General features: G+C 35.5%; 1 protein-coding gene across 1 annotated transcript in view; it reads left to right on the forward strand.

Moving 5' to 3' along the window:
- Positions 1-16694, forward strand: part of CDH12 (cadherin 12) — a 151334-nt gene that overhangs the window by 86552 nt on the left and 48088 nt on the right. The window contains exon 5 of the mRNA XM_027899099.1: positions 12368-12555. Within this exon, the coding sequence (XP_027754900.1) occupies positions 12368-12555 (188 nt within the window). The remainder of the gene's footprint in view (positions 1-12367; positions 12556-16694) is intronic.

Genomic DNA, 16694 nt, shown 5'->3' on the forward strand with positions numbered 1-16694 from the left:
TTTGCTAAAGATAGAACTTTTCTGTAAATATTAAAATAAATATTTCATAGCAAAGTTTGATTGTTGCCAAAACCAGAAGAAAAGTTAAAGACTGCAAAAGAAAGCCCTTTTACTATCATAACAATGATACTCAAGAAATTGAATGAAAATTTGGTATAACACAACATCGCCTTTGAACAGTGAAGAGTGGACAAAAGCTGCTTTTCTGCAGGCATGCATCCAGGTCCAGAAGGGAACTGATGGCCTTGCTCTCTCAGCTACTTATGTGGATGATAGTTGATTAAGTAAAACGATAGTTCAGCATATCCTTCATAGAAGCTAATGGTCTAACCATTAATGCAACAAACAAAAATGGACCATTCTAAGCTTGCTGCCAGGACGGTTGTGGCTTGCTTTGATTCTTAAAATAAGCTTCAAGAAAGAATGGATGGGTTATATTTAATTCAACATTTAAATGTAAAAAACTGTATAATTACTCGGTATAAATTATGCTTTATGGAAGCAAACCAATTAGGTGATTCAACATTTTTATATTGATTCATATTTTGTAAGGTTTTATGCTTTAGTTTTCCTGTCCTTTTCTTTTGTTTACCGATGACAGAGTGAGTGTGAAAGCAATTTAGATAAATAAAGCCTTACATACTGAACAATAAAAGCAGATACAAATCATTTTAGTCAAAGGAATAGTATGTCTTCTTATTTTAATATGACATAAATATTCTTTTACAGAATAAGGCCCAGGCAAAGAAGAAATGTAATTGCATTTTAAAATTTATACTGTTTTTATTTTGATATTGGCAAAAAAAGACATTCTCAAGCATCTTAGGAAGTCAGTAATAAGTTTGGTTCATTTTCAAGGTGTGTATTTTTAAGATGACACTGCCTGATTACATTTTTTTTATCCAAAAGAACTATTTGGATAAAGCTATGTTTTATCACATCACTTCCAGCTCACAGAAGTCCATTTTGTGAGAAAATTATTAAAAGTTCTTTTCAATGGAAGAAAAATTAATACATGTTTGAACCCAATATTGAATTTTGTCTACTTGTGCATGTATTGACTATAAAAAAAAAGCATCTCTCTGATGGTCATAAACCATTATCTCAGGGCTGCTTTGCAACCACAATTTAAAATATTCAGACAGCTGTAGAGCAATGCCTAGACATCACAAGGGCCATTTTTTCTTTGCTGTCATTGGTCTTTCCAGAAGCATCCCAGTGAAATCTGTCAATATAGTTTGCATAAAAAGCATGGCAAATTTCCAGAAATGCTAACTTGTTTGGAAACAGAAGCACAAAGATTTATCTTTTTGGTAATGACACCTTAAATAAAGCAAGGCTGAAGGATCATTCCTACGACCTTGCCCATCCATTGCCTGTCCATACTACAGGGGCTCACAGCTAATTGGATTTGGATTTCATGAGTTGGCAGTACAAGGCATTCCACAGAATATATTAAATCCTCCGCCTGAGATGGTAGAGGAAACAATAATCTTAAAGAGAAAAGTCCACAAAATAGACAATTCAGAAACCAGAAAAAAAATCTTTAATTGATGCAATTTCAGGAATTTCAGTGCAAGTATAAATATAATTTATAAATGAAAGCTCTCCCTTTAGTCTCTTAGTTATATAGCTTGAATGACCTGTTATCTGGATGATCTATTATAAAGAACTATTATATATTATGAATAGGCTTTGAATAATATTACCCTTTTACATCTATTTTAAGTGATTATTTACTTGTTTATTGCTTATTTTAATAGGTTTACTTTCAGGTTGTACAATCTGTAGAAATATTTTAGAAGAAAGAGCAATCAAGTGCTGGACTTCGAACAGCCTGTACTTATGCATACATGTTGCAATATTATTAATATAATAAATAAGGGGTCCGCGTGGACCAGAGAGGCACCCATGTGGTGTGTAACAGAATGCTTTATTGAGGGAGAACAACAGCTTAAGTAGCAGTTTCAAATTGGAACAAGTCACAGCAGGTAAACTTTTTGACCAATCCTGCCAAGGCACTTCACTGCTCATGTGCACCAGAGTCCTGGAAGGCTTCATTTCCCAGAATGCTCTGCTGGATCTCTTCCTGAAACCCAAACCCCCACATATACACAATTTATATATTGAAAACTCTTATAGTTATTTATTTACATGGTTTTGGAAGCTTAATACAAGACAGAAATTACACACACATTATTTATCATAAGTTTCAGTTTTGTTAACTCGGTAAACTAAAGTTGGCTGATTCCATTCAAGTGGCTTTGTCCGCGTGGTGGGGGCTGTATCCACGCAGTCAGGCCCAGGGCGCATCTTGCATAGGGAATGAGACACACACGCAAGTTATATGTCCCGCAAAATGGCTCATTCCTTTATTACACGGGTGCTTTTATAGGGGGGATATAGAAGGTTCTGGTAGAGGGTGGGTTTGTGTCACAAAACACCGAATCCCCAGAATTTCTGATAAGAGGGTTTGAAAAGATTGGTCAGGAGCATATGCCTGGCCATATAGGGAGAGGGGGAAGGCCAGAAAGGAGTGGTGGGGGGTTCTGTAGGGTCTGTTTATTATCACTGGACGGCAGACTCTTTCTTGGTCCCGGCTGTCAGAGCACTCCGAGATGGATGTCTTCCTGGGAGGCCCACTGAGGTTCTTCTAGCATCTCTCTGCATTCCTTGTAGGATTTCATCCTTTCACTCCCCACAGCTTTGAACAAGTCTAGCTCAGATTTTATTGAAAAATTTGGTTCAGAAGCACAGTGCAAATAAGAAGTCTTCTGGTCCACATGAGATAGAAAGGAAAATCTTTAAACTCATTGCTTTGCATGAGTGGTTGATGAGAGACAATTTCCTTAGACAATGGTATGTACTTTTAAAGATTTCAGAAGTATGCAACACAGATCACACTCAGTAGTACATTGGACATCTACAGAAAAGTATTTTGTGATTAGGAAATTATTCTGTTCACAAATCTAAAAAGTTAAGTAAGGAAAGCATAAGTTTTGATTTAAAAAGAAACAATGAAGATTCATTCCCTCCTTACTTGGACAATTTGGTAGAAAACTTACTTACAATTAAGGTTCAAAGCTCTAATCTGCCTAATTAGGCATTTTAACAAGTCTGCACAAGTTTTTGAGAAGTTATTATACCCCCTCTAATTTAGATATGGAAGTATGGCTTCTCTTGGTATTCCTGTTAAAAGTTGCTGTACTTTGTATACAGCACTTGCATCTTCATTGGCTCTCAGAATGAAAATGAGTCCATCTTTCATTGATTAAAGAATTTGCCTGGCAGACAAGACACCCTAATTCAGTTCCAGCAACTAATTACTTATTTTATACCAACCGGGAAATACTTGCACAAAACAGGTGGACAGATTCATTGCAGACTAGCCTGCAGGCAGTGATAAGTTGGGCGACTGAGCCAGAGGTTGCTTTGAATCAAAAAGGGAGGGAAGGTTAAATCCTTGTTTTCTTCATCCTTGCTAATTTTCTAATGACTATTTCATAAAACAAAAAGGGAAAAAACCATCCCCTTAGTTTTTTTTGTTAACAAAACTGACTTTGTATAATGTCAGAAAATCTTAAGCAAGACTGATTTTAATTTACCTGTGAGTTTTGAGTTAACTAAAACTACATTTTTGAGTTGAACATGTACTTTAACCAGCCCTTTCAAAGAGTGATAGAAGACACAAATGTGAAGACTATAGGAATAAGCTCATGCAATTACAAGCCAATCATGAAACCAGCAACCATGCAGATGTCATTATAATTTTCTATTTTAATGCCTGTGACTCACTTAACTACATCTTTAAAATTAGCAAAATGGTAGTCAAATAAGTACGGTAATAAATACTAGCTGACCAGTATTTGCACAGTACTCTTATAGGAATCAGAGGAGGTAAAAGGGTAACTCGTCTTCATTCCAAGTTCCTTCCAAGTCTCACATCTCTGTACTGAGGTGTATTTGCATTTCTGTCTCACTTCCTCTGGCCTCTCTTTCCTCCTCGCCCTGATTATCCTTACATTCAACATGGACTTCTGTCTTCCCTCTCCTATAAAAGACATAAATTTATCCTTGATCTCATTTTCATCTTGTAACTACAGTGTGGCCATCTCCTCCTTCTATTCAATGAGTGTTTTTATTTTTCCTTCCCAATAGTAGCACTGATAAAAGAATTTATGCTTTATTGGGTCACTTCCAGCTCTAAGTTTCTTCACATTTTGCTCTACTGAAATCAGGAGTCTTTGCCATACAGATAAGCTCTTTTCAGCTCTGTCTTTCTTGGTTTGGTCACTACCCTGTCAAACAGCTCAGTGACCCTTGCCTGCTGTTTCTATTTCACTCACCTAAGTTAGCTACGTTTGACAGCTAGTCATAAAAAAGCCTCTGTACCTTTCTTTTTCCTGCATCATCACTTAATCATTCCAATTAAAGACATTTTTATACAGACTAAGAGGCGTACAATGGCTTATTATATTTTGCTTTTCAAACAAAAGAAGGACACGGGAATGTCAGAAAAAGTTCCTGTTGAGGTTTGTCTGTGGTGTGAGCCTTAAAACAGTCACAGGGCACAGTTTTCACCAACACCAAGTAAAGCTTTCTCAGAGAAATTCAGGGCATTTGGAGAAATTAGTACAGACCAGTAACTATTTTCTGCAGTCACTTTCAATGAAATTGACCTATTTTAGCATGGGTAAAAGAGTTTAGTAACATGGAAATAGGCCATTCTATACTGGCTAGCTTCTGGGACAGAATACAGCTGGTACAAGAAATTTCTTTGTACAGTTGTAGCTTATTTGAGCCTACGCCTTGCAATCCAGGCCATGCAGCCCACCTTGGGTCACAGCACCCCATGGTTAAGTAGGCTTCTGTCACTATTTATATGTGTGTAATATAAAGGGGTTAATATAACATCTATAAAAAATTCTATTTACACTTATGCCAACTTTCACTTACTTTTTTTTCTTATTCCTTTCGACATCAAAATTCTTCACATACTTTTAGTAAGAACCAATTTGCCCCCAAAGGTGGATGTAGCCTTATTAACAGCTCCCTAGAAACTTCTTTTCTTTTCGGTAGCTGTCACTGTTTCATGATCTTAAACATAAAGCATCTTGAAGAGTGAAACATTTTATTCAGACTGAACAATGATGCAATTCCCAACTAAAGCAGAATATTTGGAAGAAAACTGAGAAATGAACTGGAGGGAGAAATATTTTATCACAATAGATTCTCAAAACACTAAATGTTTAGTAAATTTTATGTCTGCTACACTTGCATTGTTTTTTAACATTCTCAAAAATGCATAACTAGCAAAGACTACCTAAAGACTTTTTGGAGTACACACTGAATGAAACAAAACACTTGTTTAAACCTCTAAACTGAGAGAGACTGAACCTTTAGCTGCAAAGCAGGGCATAAACCCAAACATAGCTATTTCCTGATACTCCATCATAGCCAATGAAAAATATAGGTAGTTTCTTACTATGTAAAATGCAGTGCTCCAATTGTACTGTTAAGCAATAGTTCAAGAAAGACTAATGAGCACAATAGTGGTTAGAAGTTAAATGTTATATATTGGTCATAAAATTCTGATGTTAATCTGTACTTATCAAATTCATTTCCCTGCTATCATCATCTTTAAGCGGTAATTGATCATTAACATAAAGATTTATATATAAATTATTTTTGAACACATCATTATAATCTAGTACATCATCATCATTAATGATTGTATTTTACATCATCTACCTTCTGTAGAGAAGGTGTAAACAAATATGGTTTATAGAAATTCAACAACCTTTGGCAGGAGTCACGTCATTCATTCCACTATGATGTGTCTTCTGTGGGGAGTGATGAAGAAATTATTCATTCAAAACACAGAGAGCATTTAAATCAGATGCATGAAATTATCCATGGTAACCTTGGGATGTCTCGAGAGCCCTGTGCATCTCCACCTACTCTCTAATATTGAAAAGTAGCTAGGGTTACGGATTTAACAGCATGGGGCTGCCTTGCAATGCTTTCAGAATTGTTTCTAAAGTGACTCTGACTACAGTGTCACTTGCTGCATCACTATCAATTCTGGCAGCATCTGCCTTTTTCCCTGAGACCTTCCATCCAAGTAAGAAATCAACATATTCTTTCTGCTTCTAACTGTTGTGGGTTTGCTTTCTGAAAATTTAGAGGCTACAGGGCAACATAAAGTGAAACAGACCATATGCAATTATCTAATTATAATCACAGTAGTTTAGGCTCACGATTTTCAAAAATACCTAAGAACCACACTTCTATTCGGATTTTCAAGACCGCTCCACTCCTTGTAAAACATTAAATAGGATGGCCAAGTGCTTGCAACAATCCAAATGTTTCTAATGACCTTAGAAATAGGAACTAAGCTAAAGATGCCAAGCAGTTTGAAACTGTCTTCTCTGAGTCCAAAACACATTTTAAGCTGATTTTTTTGCATAAATAAAGCTATAAAAATAAAAAGTAAATAACAGAAATATTCTAGAGGACCTCTTTCAAATTTTGTCATGAATTGATGATAATTATTTTATTATCAGTTACTTCCATGGAAATTTTATTGATTTTGTAAATGCGATTACCAATGCTCTCAAGAAAAAGATCTAGAATTAAGCACTCACTATTTTTGCATTTCATTGCAAAAGGAGCAGTATTTAAATAGAGAGCTCACCTTTAAATACTTAAATTAGAAAACATATCACTTGTGATAAGCTGATCATACTTGCCATAAAGTGTAAGAGATTACAAATACAAAATATTCACTTTATTCACTTGCCATCCTATTGTATCACTATTTTTCTTATATCACACACTAAATCACAAGTTTTTAAGGAAACTGCATACAGTGACCCAAAACTTAAAACAAACTGTAGTCAACAATTATGAACTTGTACTGGATGACTTCACAGTTTTGTCTTTAAAAGTAATAATTTTCTGCCTCAGCCTGTGCCAGCATGGCGAAGAAAAGTAATACATAGTTCAGGGAAAAACATTTGCATGTACCCTATGAATACATGAAAATCAGAGCTTCTCAAGGACTTTTTTGAGTAATACAGATGTTGAGAATGCTTTGTTAAGTTGATTTTAGGGTTGCAACTGAGGTGTGACTTGAAGGACTAAAGATAGGAACCTAATTTCCTTAGTCGATGGACAGAAAAATGATTCTTCCAACACAGATGATTTAGAGCACCTAGCTTAGATCCTAAAGTAAATGGTTTGACCATATTCTTAAGGGTGAATGAGTAATTGTAGTAAAATTGTGTTATTATATTTTGTGCCAGAGTGATAAAGAAAATATTAAAAGGCTCCCACGAGATATCTCAGAAGCAGAGATGTTAAACAGAGCATTACAAACTCCATGTGCCTTTCTTGACAATATATTTTTTATCATGTTAATGTTTCATATATGTCATGCAATTTAACTTTTATAGAGGGAATAAATGTATTGATTTACTTCATGGTGATGGTGTGATCACCAGAATATTACCAACAAACCTAACTGATAAATCCCAATTACATGCTGCCTGGGATTCTGAAAAAGGAAAGACATTTTCTCCTGAAAACTTTTTTTCTATTTGTAAAGCATGCTACGCCTTGGAAATTCTTTATAACCAGTATATAATATACATAAAAACCAATCGATTCAAGCTTTTAGATTATATCTCCTCTAATAATTTCTCTCACTGTACTTTGGAGGTTTTTTTATTTGGTAATAAGTTCTTAATAAGTAGACTGGATATTATCAGAACAGTCCTTTATTGGTCACGATAAGTAATGAAACTGATCATGTGGAACTGATTTTCTACATAAGCCCTCAGAAATACAGGAAGCACACTGTCTAACACATGAATGCATTGACAAAGGTAGACTTCACAAAAATGGGAAGTCATAATCTTGGAATCTCTGCTTTACAATAATAATGATATGATTAAAGCATTTTCTCAGGAACTTGATTTGGCCAGTAGGAATTCAACTCCGTATCATATAGAAGAAACAGAAACACCCTTATAACCAGGTCAGGATAAAAACTGAAATGACTTGATAATTTAAACTAACAAGCATCTTATATTATACATAATCTGTTGGTTTGTTTTGGTTTGTTTTGGTTTGTTTTGATTTTCCTGAGGAAACATTAAAGATTTAGATGATAGAGAGATAAATTCTTTTATTTCAACGGGTTTTGCCCTTTAGATTCATGCTATCATGATTTACCACAATGCAATATGGTGACAGATTGTAAAAAAAATCAAGTAGCATTTACAGCTGTTTGATTGAAGTCTATTATGCAGTTAGCTTAAGCCCTTAGATGCTAATGTGGGTTATTTCTTAATGATTGTTTTGCTAATGAGAAGTAATGATGGTTTTCATTTGTTATTCTTACCGGAACTGAAAACCTTTCCTGTACCTGTAAACTGCAAGCATGGAGAAAGAAAAAAACCCCAAAGCTCTTTCTAAGTAAAAAAAAAAACAACAAACAAACAAAAAAACCCCCAACTCTCTTTAAGTGAAAATCAAACCCCAGAACAGCTTTTGAGCCTTAAAAACTAAAACTAACCTAATCACGTCAAAGAAACTGTAAATGTGTGCTGCATTTCAGTCAATATGACTGATTACCTGTCACTTACTCAGCTCTGATTTCTTCCCACTGTGCACTTTGAAACCATCTTTGTTTCAGAAACTCAGAGGCAGTGTGAATGAATTGTTAACTCACCTCTGCTTTGGTTTTCTGAATGCTTTTGGGGCTAAGTAATTAGCCCTGTCAGTTATATCAGTCTAAAAGCTTCAACAACATCATCACTCATTTATTTTTATCATTTTCTTTGATGCTACTCAACTTGAAACAAAAGATCTTGACCAGGGAATATTCATTGCTACCAGCTTTCCTATATGTAAAAATATTCCGACTTGCACATGACAGGTGACTGAAATCAGTAAAAGGGGAGCTAGTTGCAGTTTTCAACTGCAGTTTAAGGGAAGTAAGGGCTTGCTCCTTTGGTACATTTCATATCATTCATCCATTACCAAAAAAAAAAAGACCAAACTTAGAAAACACATTTAAAAGAGATTTATGCAAGTAGAAGAAAGATTTTTCTTGTCAGAGAAATCACATGAGACAATAAACAAAATTTGACAGAACTGTTTGAGCAGCATAACCTGCTGATGTGTAAGTTTGTCAGAGCTGCTTGTTCCATCATTCCTGGAAGCTGAAGAGAACAAGGTTTTCAGGACCTTTGGGAGTAAAGGGCTATTACTCAGGCTGTTTCAATATACCTCTATAGCAAATTGAGGTAGTAATGTATACAGGTAAAATGGACAATAAAAACAATAATGATAAACTGTCACAGAAAGTCCATAGCAAGAAGTAATGTCTTCTTGAAACTGAAAAATAAAAATCTGCAAAACTGTCTTTCTGTCTGATTTCATGTTCCATCTATATTGATCATTTCAAACGTCCCCTGTACAGGGACCAAGCCTGACTGAGTTCAGTAAGTGTTTGGACAATGCTCTCAGGTCCATGTTATGGTCCTTAGTGTGTCCTGCACAAGGCCAGGAGTTTCACTTGATCCTGATAGGTGTCTTTCAATTTAGCATATTCTTTGATTCTACTGTATGGGGAAGGGGAGAGAGGGAAAGAGGTTTTCATGCTATATATTATATTCTCTTGAAGTTTTCCCCTGAGCTGGCAGCAGTATACATTATTTGTTTTCATTTATTTTATTCTGAAAGTATGTTGTCACAGTAGCTCCATTAACAGCTTCCATATGTTGTGAATATTACAGGAGGACAATGGCAGTGTAATTACATACTACATCTTCAGAAGTCTGACTCTTGTAGAGTTGAAGACTACTTCAGAGTTTCAAATTGATCTGAATGACCCCATTTTTATGGTTGCTGAATTTCTGGAAATTATGAAATGCCAAGCCATTGAAAATAACTGATAAAAGCCTAAACAATCTGAAATGAGTAATGTAGTCTTTCCTTGACTTTATCTAAGTCCCACATGCTTTAGAGACAGTTACAGTAATTGATAGAGAAATGTTTGTTTTAATGAATCTGAGTGTTCTTCAAATCACTAAGAATAGATCAAATAGATAAAGATGAAAAATCTATTATCGTATGCTCCTACATTTCACATTCATCAAAACTGTGTCTGTAAACAGCAAATGTTGAAAAAATTATTTTCGTCATTCAGGATAAATGTCTGTAAAAGACATCGACATCAGGGCTAAACTACATTGAGAAAAATTAATATAAGATTCAAGTGTAGGCAAAGGCTTTTTGGATCTCTTTTTCTTTTACCTTTTCTGCGTAACTGGCAGAGCAGAGACCCAGTAATACACGTATTTGTAATTGACAATAAATAATAGGAGAATATGTGATTGTCTCATGAGTACAATGTTAAAATTTTATTCTTTACTCAGAGTTATTAAAGTACAACTAAGAAATAACTGAGACTACCTTGTCATGATGCTATTTTGCATTATAGTACTACTTTCCTGTTGTTAAAACAACTCCAAGAACTAGAGTTTCTTTCAGTACCTTTCCTCACAAAAAGAAGGAGAAAAAGGTTTCTTTAATATTTTCCCTTGGAAAAAAAGGTAGTGAAATGATAATTGCACAATCTTTAGTAGCTCAGGCAATGAGTAATACAAAGTTATACATCGCAATGTCCAGAAGTGAATGCTGACACAAGCTGACTTTACTTACAGGGATTTTCTCTAACAAACAAAGCAAATTTTGCCTTCTGGTATGCTTTGAATATTGATGGGCAGAGGGACAAAGCAGACAAAAGTACTTTTTTCGGGGGCAATCAAACAGAAAATTATGTAGGTACCACAGCCCAAACTATTAGCTCACAAAAGAGTAGGTTTGCTCCTAATCCAGCAGTGCAAATGTCATTTTTTCCCTCACCAAGAAATATTGTAAAGCTGAAAAAGCTGACACAGCGTGCATTGTAAGGAGATAACGACAGGGAACAGCATCTGCTGTTTAATTCAGTGGCTGGATGTGAAAGTCATCTATCCTGCTGATACATAATATACAACTTCTCAGAGACTCATTTTGTGATGTGTGACTGAACCACTGCTGGGCAGAAATCTCTGAGACATCCCCCTAATGTGCCTCCCACTAGTCACAGCTGTGTGTCCTGCTATATTATTGAAAAAGAGGTGTAAATTTCCTCCTACATGTTCACGTGTAGAGGAACTTACCAGGCCAGTGCTGGTGTTTTCTGAAGGGGCTGCTCTGTGAGAGCTGCGGACAGCTGACCCAGGAAAACCAAATAATGGGGCTAGCTTTGTTGAGAGCCAGAATGAAGTGAATCAAACATCCTGGGCTCCAAATCAGCTCCAAAGGTTGCTGGCAGCAAAAGATTCTGCATGAAGAAAGGTGAGTGCTGCCGCCCATTGTAAATACTGGTCATGGTGGTGTTCACAGGCAGCTGTGCAGAGTAACAACTCCAGCGAGAGGTGCAGCTGAACAGAGAAGACAGACACTTTGGGAGCAGTAAAGTAAGTCAGGGTACCATGTTATAAACCTGGCCTGCTACTACTGCTTAAAGTCAAGGTTGCATCAAAGGGATTTGGACCTTTTCTTTTATCTCTTTGAACTGATGTGTCTAGCTTTTTTTCAATGTAGTTTTTTCCCTAAATGAAACCATTTACTCCTCGCGTATAAGCAGCAATGCTTATTTTAAAAGTGTGTAATTTTTGGGGGGGAGGGATATTTTTAATTTTTATTAGCACTAGTAGTAAATAATTTTAAAATAATAGCATTCAAAGCTAAAAATTAATGTTTAGCTATGACATTTTAGTAATAGCACCCTCTGGTGGCTCATGTATAAATAATACTCATTAAGTCTTCCCCCACAGGGAAGTGTACCTATATTTATAATACTGACTTTTTATGAAATGGGTGGAAACTCTTTTTCCACTGAATTTTTCCTTTCAACTACTATGAAATCCATAGATACATTTGCTCAAAAAAAAAAAAAAAATTAGAAGGAGGAAAATGCTTCTGAACATAAACATCTACTGTCTACAAGTACAACTTAATTCAAAACAGAGTCAATCATATGTGCAAAATTAAAGGTAGAAATATAGATATCTGAAGAGATAAATATGCTAAGGCCTTTAAAGTTGCATTGGACAAAATCTAGAAACCAGGGAAAGCAATGAGTAAAACACTCATATATTTTTCTAATCCTTTGTTGTTTTGATCTCCTAATTTTAATTGGATTATCAAAGTCTTTTTATTTTGCCCAGGTTCCATGACTTTAACCAGAAATACTTTGTTAATTATCAAGAAATCCTAAGAATGACAGTCTATCACTTTGCCACAGGTATCTTCCATTTAAAAGTACCTGAGTCCTCTCGTGTTGGTTCTGCTATTGGACGGATCAGAGCTGTGGACCCTGATTTTGGGAAAAATGCAGAAATAGAGTACAACATAGTTCCAGGAGATGGAGGAAACTTGTTTGACATCGCAACAGATGAGAACACCCAGGAAGGAGTCATTAAACTGAAAAAGGTATGTGGCACCAATGGATGTACCTATGGCTCAAATGAGAAACTAGGTAAGAGAATTAAATGAGGAGCAATTTTACCTCATCAGTGACATGAGGTACTTTGTATGTGTATTAGAATATGTGGTTGTGATCTTCGTCTTAAAAAGCATTGGAGTTTAGTTTTTCATTTCCCATACAATCAGGTATGACTTTTCATAAATAAAGTTGTGGCAAAGAAGTAATTCTTATGTCTGTCTAGAAAGTATAATTTCTCTTTTATGGGAAGTTTTACACCTAAAACCATGCAAAAAATATTACAGAGCATGAAATGCAAGAGCTATACTTTATGTTTGAGATAATGTATTTCATTATGACTTATAAGCATCTTATCTTGAAAATTCTGAATTTGTTATTTTAATAATGAGTCTGTTGTACAGTAATGTGGTGAATACAGCTTTTATTCAGGATAGAGGGGTCCCAAATGGGTGCAAATTGGTATGTGCTGCTACCAGTGTCATAATTGTGTCCCAAATAGCTGGTTATCAGATATTCATGCAGGGGAACACACTGCATTTCAGCTGTTGATGCTGCTTTAGTGTACTAGAATAAGTTCAAGATTAGCGAATCTATGAATTTCAAAGATGGAAAAGATTTGTGTCATTCAGAATTTAATGATTAAAGCACTCAGGAGAAGAGATTCCAAACCAGAAGTGTCACATTCTAACCAGTGGTTGTTTTCTGAGCCCAGGCATACATATACACCAATGATCAACTTGTTCAGTAGAAAGAAATCTGAACCACTAGCTCATTATGAAAGGCATAAATATGTTTTATGGACAGTTCATGCTTGTATGTGTAAATTTTGTAAAATAAACACAACTAGTAGTTGAGCACTTCACAAGGGTCTGGGAAGGATAGAGTTCTGGACATGAGTATTAAAATAAGCTTTAGGAAAATTGAAGCTTTAGTTCAAATAAAATTTAGAAGTTAGCTACTTAATTTTCCCCTGGTTCTGACCATGGATCTATATTTCCATTATATTCATTCTAATAATGGAAGACCTGGCTTCAGCCTCTTGACCTGAGAAATAGTAAATTTCCATGGGTGCATTAAAGGACAAGATGATGTCAAGTCATTTACTCTTCTGCTGGTTTTAATGACATAAAATGAAAATCACTATACCCACAGGAAGTAATTTGCCAATGAGACACAAACTCTTTGCCCTCTTCATACCCCCTGTTCTATTCTGACTAAAAGTTTGAGTGCACTGTTTCCTCCTAATATGAATTTGCAGATTTTGTTTCATTTAAAAAAACATTCTGATCACCTTTTTCCCTCTATGCAGACGACTCAAAAATAGGTCCACCTGGAACTGTCAGGCTGAGCAGCTGCATGCCCCTCCTTTTGCACTGCCAGTCAGAAATGGCAGTGAGTGGGAACAATTGCAAAATGAGTATTTGATCATTAAGAGCAGGTTTTTGATAGAATTTAGGTCTCTCTGGATTAGTGCTAAGCCTCAGCTATGCTGCTTGTTTTTATACACGATAGAATTTTTCCATATTTATGATTAAGTATATATGTATTAGATAGTATAGGCAAAGCATTCAAATTGGCAATGCAGATTCCAACAGCATTCATATATTATTTTTTACTGACAAGGAGCATTTGCATATGAATTTGCCTGATGCAATTATCTTAAGACCGTCACAGGCAAAGTGCCTGACCACTTTTGAGACTGCTATATGGGTAATTATATTATATCTAACTGAACCACTAACTTGAAAAAAATAAAGTTGACACAACCAGTTCTATATCTAGATACTTTGGAGTCAGTCATTGTATTTTGCTGCACATATTTGGTCTTTTCAGTAACAAGATATAGTATAATCTGAAAATTTAGGGCACTTTTGCAACAGCAGAACGTCAGTCGATGTTGCCTAAAGTGATCCAATCTATCATTAGATCTCTGTCACTGAAAAGGAGGGAAAAAAGTATAATCCTAATCCCTTCTTAATCATCGTCATATTGAGCCTGGGGACAGTTACAAAATGAGAAGATCAGGAAATACCAGCTTTGCTCTATGCAGGAGTGTGGAAGATAAATAAAGCACATAGGTCCTCCAGCAAAAAATGCTTTTATACTGACCCTACACCTTGCCTTTCACAAAACTTTTCTCAAGGAAAAGATCCCTTTCACTAAACTTCAAATGATCCAGGTATTTCAAGATATTTTGGAATCATCCAAAATGCATTCATTTAAGTGCCTTGCTGGAACTCAGGTAAAACATGAGCAATCTGGATTCTTAAATATACTGTTCACTCAGTTGTCTTTTTGTATCTTCTGCACTTGTAGTAATGTAAATGTGTTTTCATGGGTTGCAGTTTTCAGATTTTCAGAAGTACTGGGCATTCACAATTCTGTAGATCACTATTAAAATGCATGCTACCTGTACTGTACAGGCCTGCAACAGCACTATTTATTTGCCTGCAGAGAAGCAATTTTACGTTGCATGATGCCCAAAACACTGATTTGACCTTGTAAGATTATGCAATTACTTAAGTTCAGTATGCATTCAAGCCTTTATTTGAATAAAATGAAAACCGGCGAAAGAGTGCAACTGACACACTCAATTATGAATTATATTAATTCAAATATGAATTATAGATAATAAACAGTCAAAACTACTAACAAAAAGTGCTTTAAAACAGGTTTGCACTTTATTCTGTATTGTAGCATTTTCTGATGCTGTAAGTGCTGCAGTTATTCAGTGCTGGGCCATTTCAAAACCATTTAGAGACTTTGCTTTTATTTTCCCTGAAAAAATCTCTTGCAGCCAGAAAATATCAGTCACTGCATAGACACTACTTTGTTTTGTTGTTATGCAAAAAACCATGGAGAGATTTCTATATCAAAATTGAGAAAAATGAAGCCTTTCTGGACTACATTTATTTTTGGTGGAAAATATACTTGATGATAAAAAATTTGCACAGGCTAAACTGTTTTTTTCAGCACACTAAGTGTGTTGGCAGAGGCAAAAGGCCATTCTCTGCTTCTAGAATGCTAAATGGGTATAAAAAGCTACAGCTGGACAAGTTGCCAATCTTAAATCATCTGTTTTGGTTGCTCATTTATTTTTATGGTATGATTCAATATAAGTTTCATTACTACTACTGTTGTGCTAATTACATATTAGAAATAAAATAGTTTTTCTTATATTCTGCTACATAAATGATCCAAATGCCATTTAGCTCCACTGTGTGGTTAGTACTGTAATAGTTTCCTCTCTAAAAATGAAAAAAAAAAAAAAAAGAAATAGTATCCCTAGTAAGAGAGGTAAATGTTTGGCTTTAGGATAGTGCTGGATACAGTTCTCTTTAAGAGTAAGAAATATTACTACATTAGGCACAGAATTAAAATTTCCTCCCTTGTGTTGTGCAGTTTAATACAATGCTTATTGCATTTGATATTTATGTAATATCTGCCACCCTATCTGAATGCTTCAGCAAACTACAGTAAGTGTAAGCTACAAGAAGCAGGGTAACAGAAGAGATCATCTCCATCATCTCCTTTATAACAGAGCATAATGTCCTCAGTTGTATTCAGTCCCAGGCAAGCTCCAGATTTTGAATTTTTTAATCACCAGGCACAATAGTAAAGGAAAATAGGAGGGTCCAAGCTTTGCTGAATATTTGGCACTATATTTATGAAACTAAGGATGCATTTATGCCATAGGCCTATTGTTCACAGAAACTTTTGAATTAGCTCAACACGAGCTAATCCAGAAACTGAGTAGGGTTCAAGCACTGAACTTGCTCTGCTTCAAGACATCACTTCACTAATTTGTGCAACGTGCCATTAAAACCCACTAAGAAAAAATGTTTTTGGGCTTCACATGGTACTACATTGCTCCACTATACTGTGCAAACTTCTCCACATGGCTCAATGGAAGCTCAGGGAACATCTGCATCTTACTTTTTTGTACGTTGTGCACCACTGCTAACTGAACAGGTGAAAAAGCTGTAGCCATGAAATCACAGCGTGTCATAGCACTGCATGATGAGAAAGGGTAACTTTAGTGATGATAAATTACAGAAACTGGGGGGACGATGAACAGAACCGGTAGCTGCAGAGAAGTATTTGGAGTGTGTGCTTCCTTGTACCT

Source organism: Empidonax traillii, unplaced genomic scaffold, assembly GCF_003031625.1.
Source record: "Empidonax traillii isolate 1590-97213 ecotype Southwest subspecies unplaced genomic scaffold, ASM303162v1 scaffold638:size627148, whole genome shotgun sequence".
Lineage (NCBI taxonomy): Eukaryota > Metazoa > Chordata > Aves > Passeriformes > Tyrannidae > Empidonax > Empidonax traillii.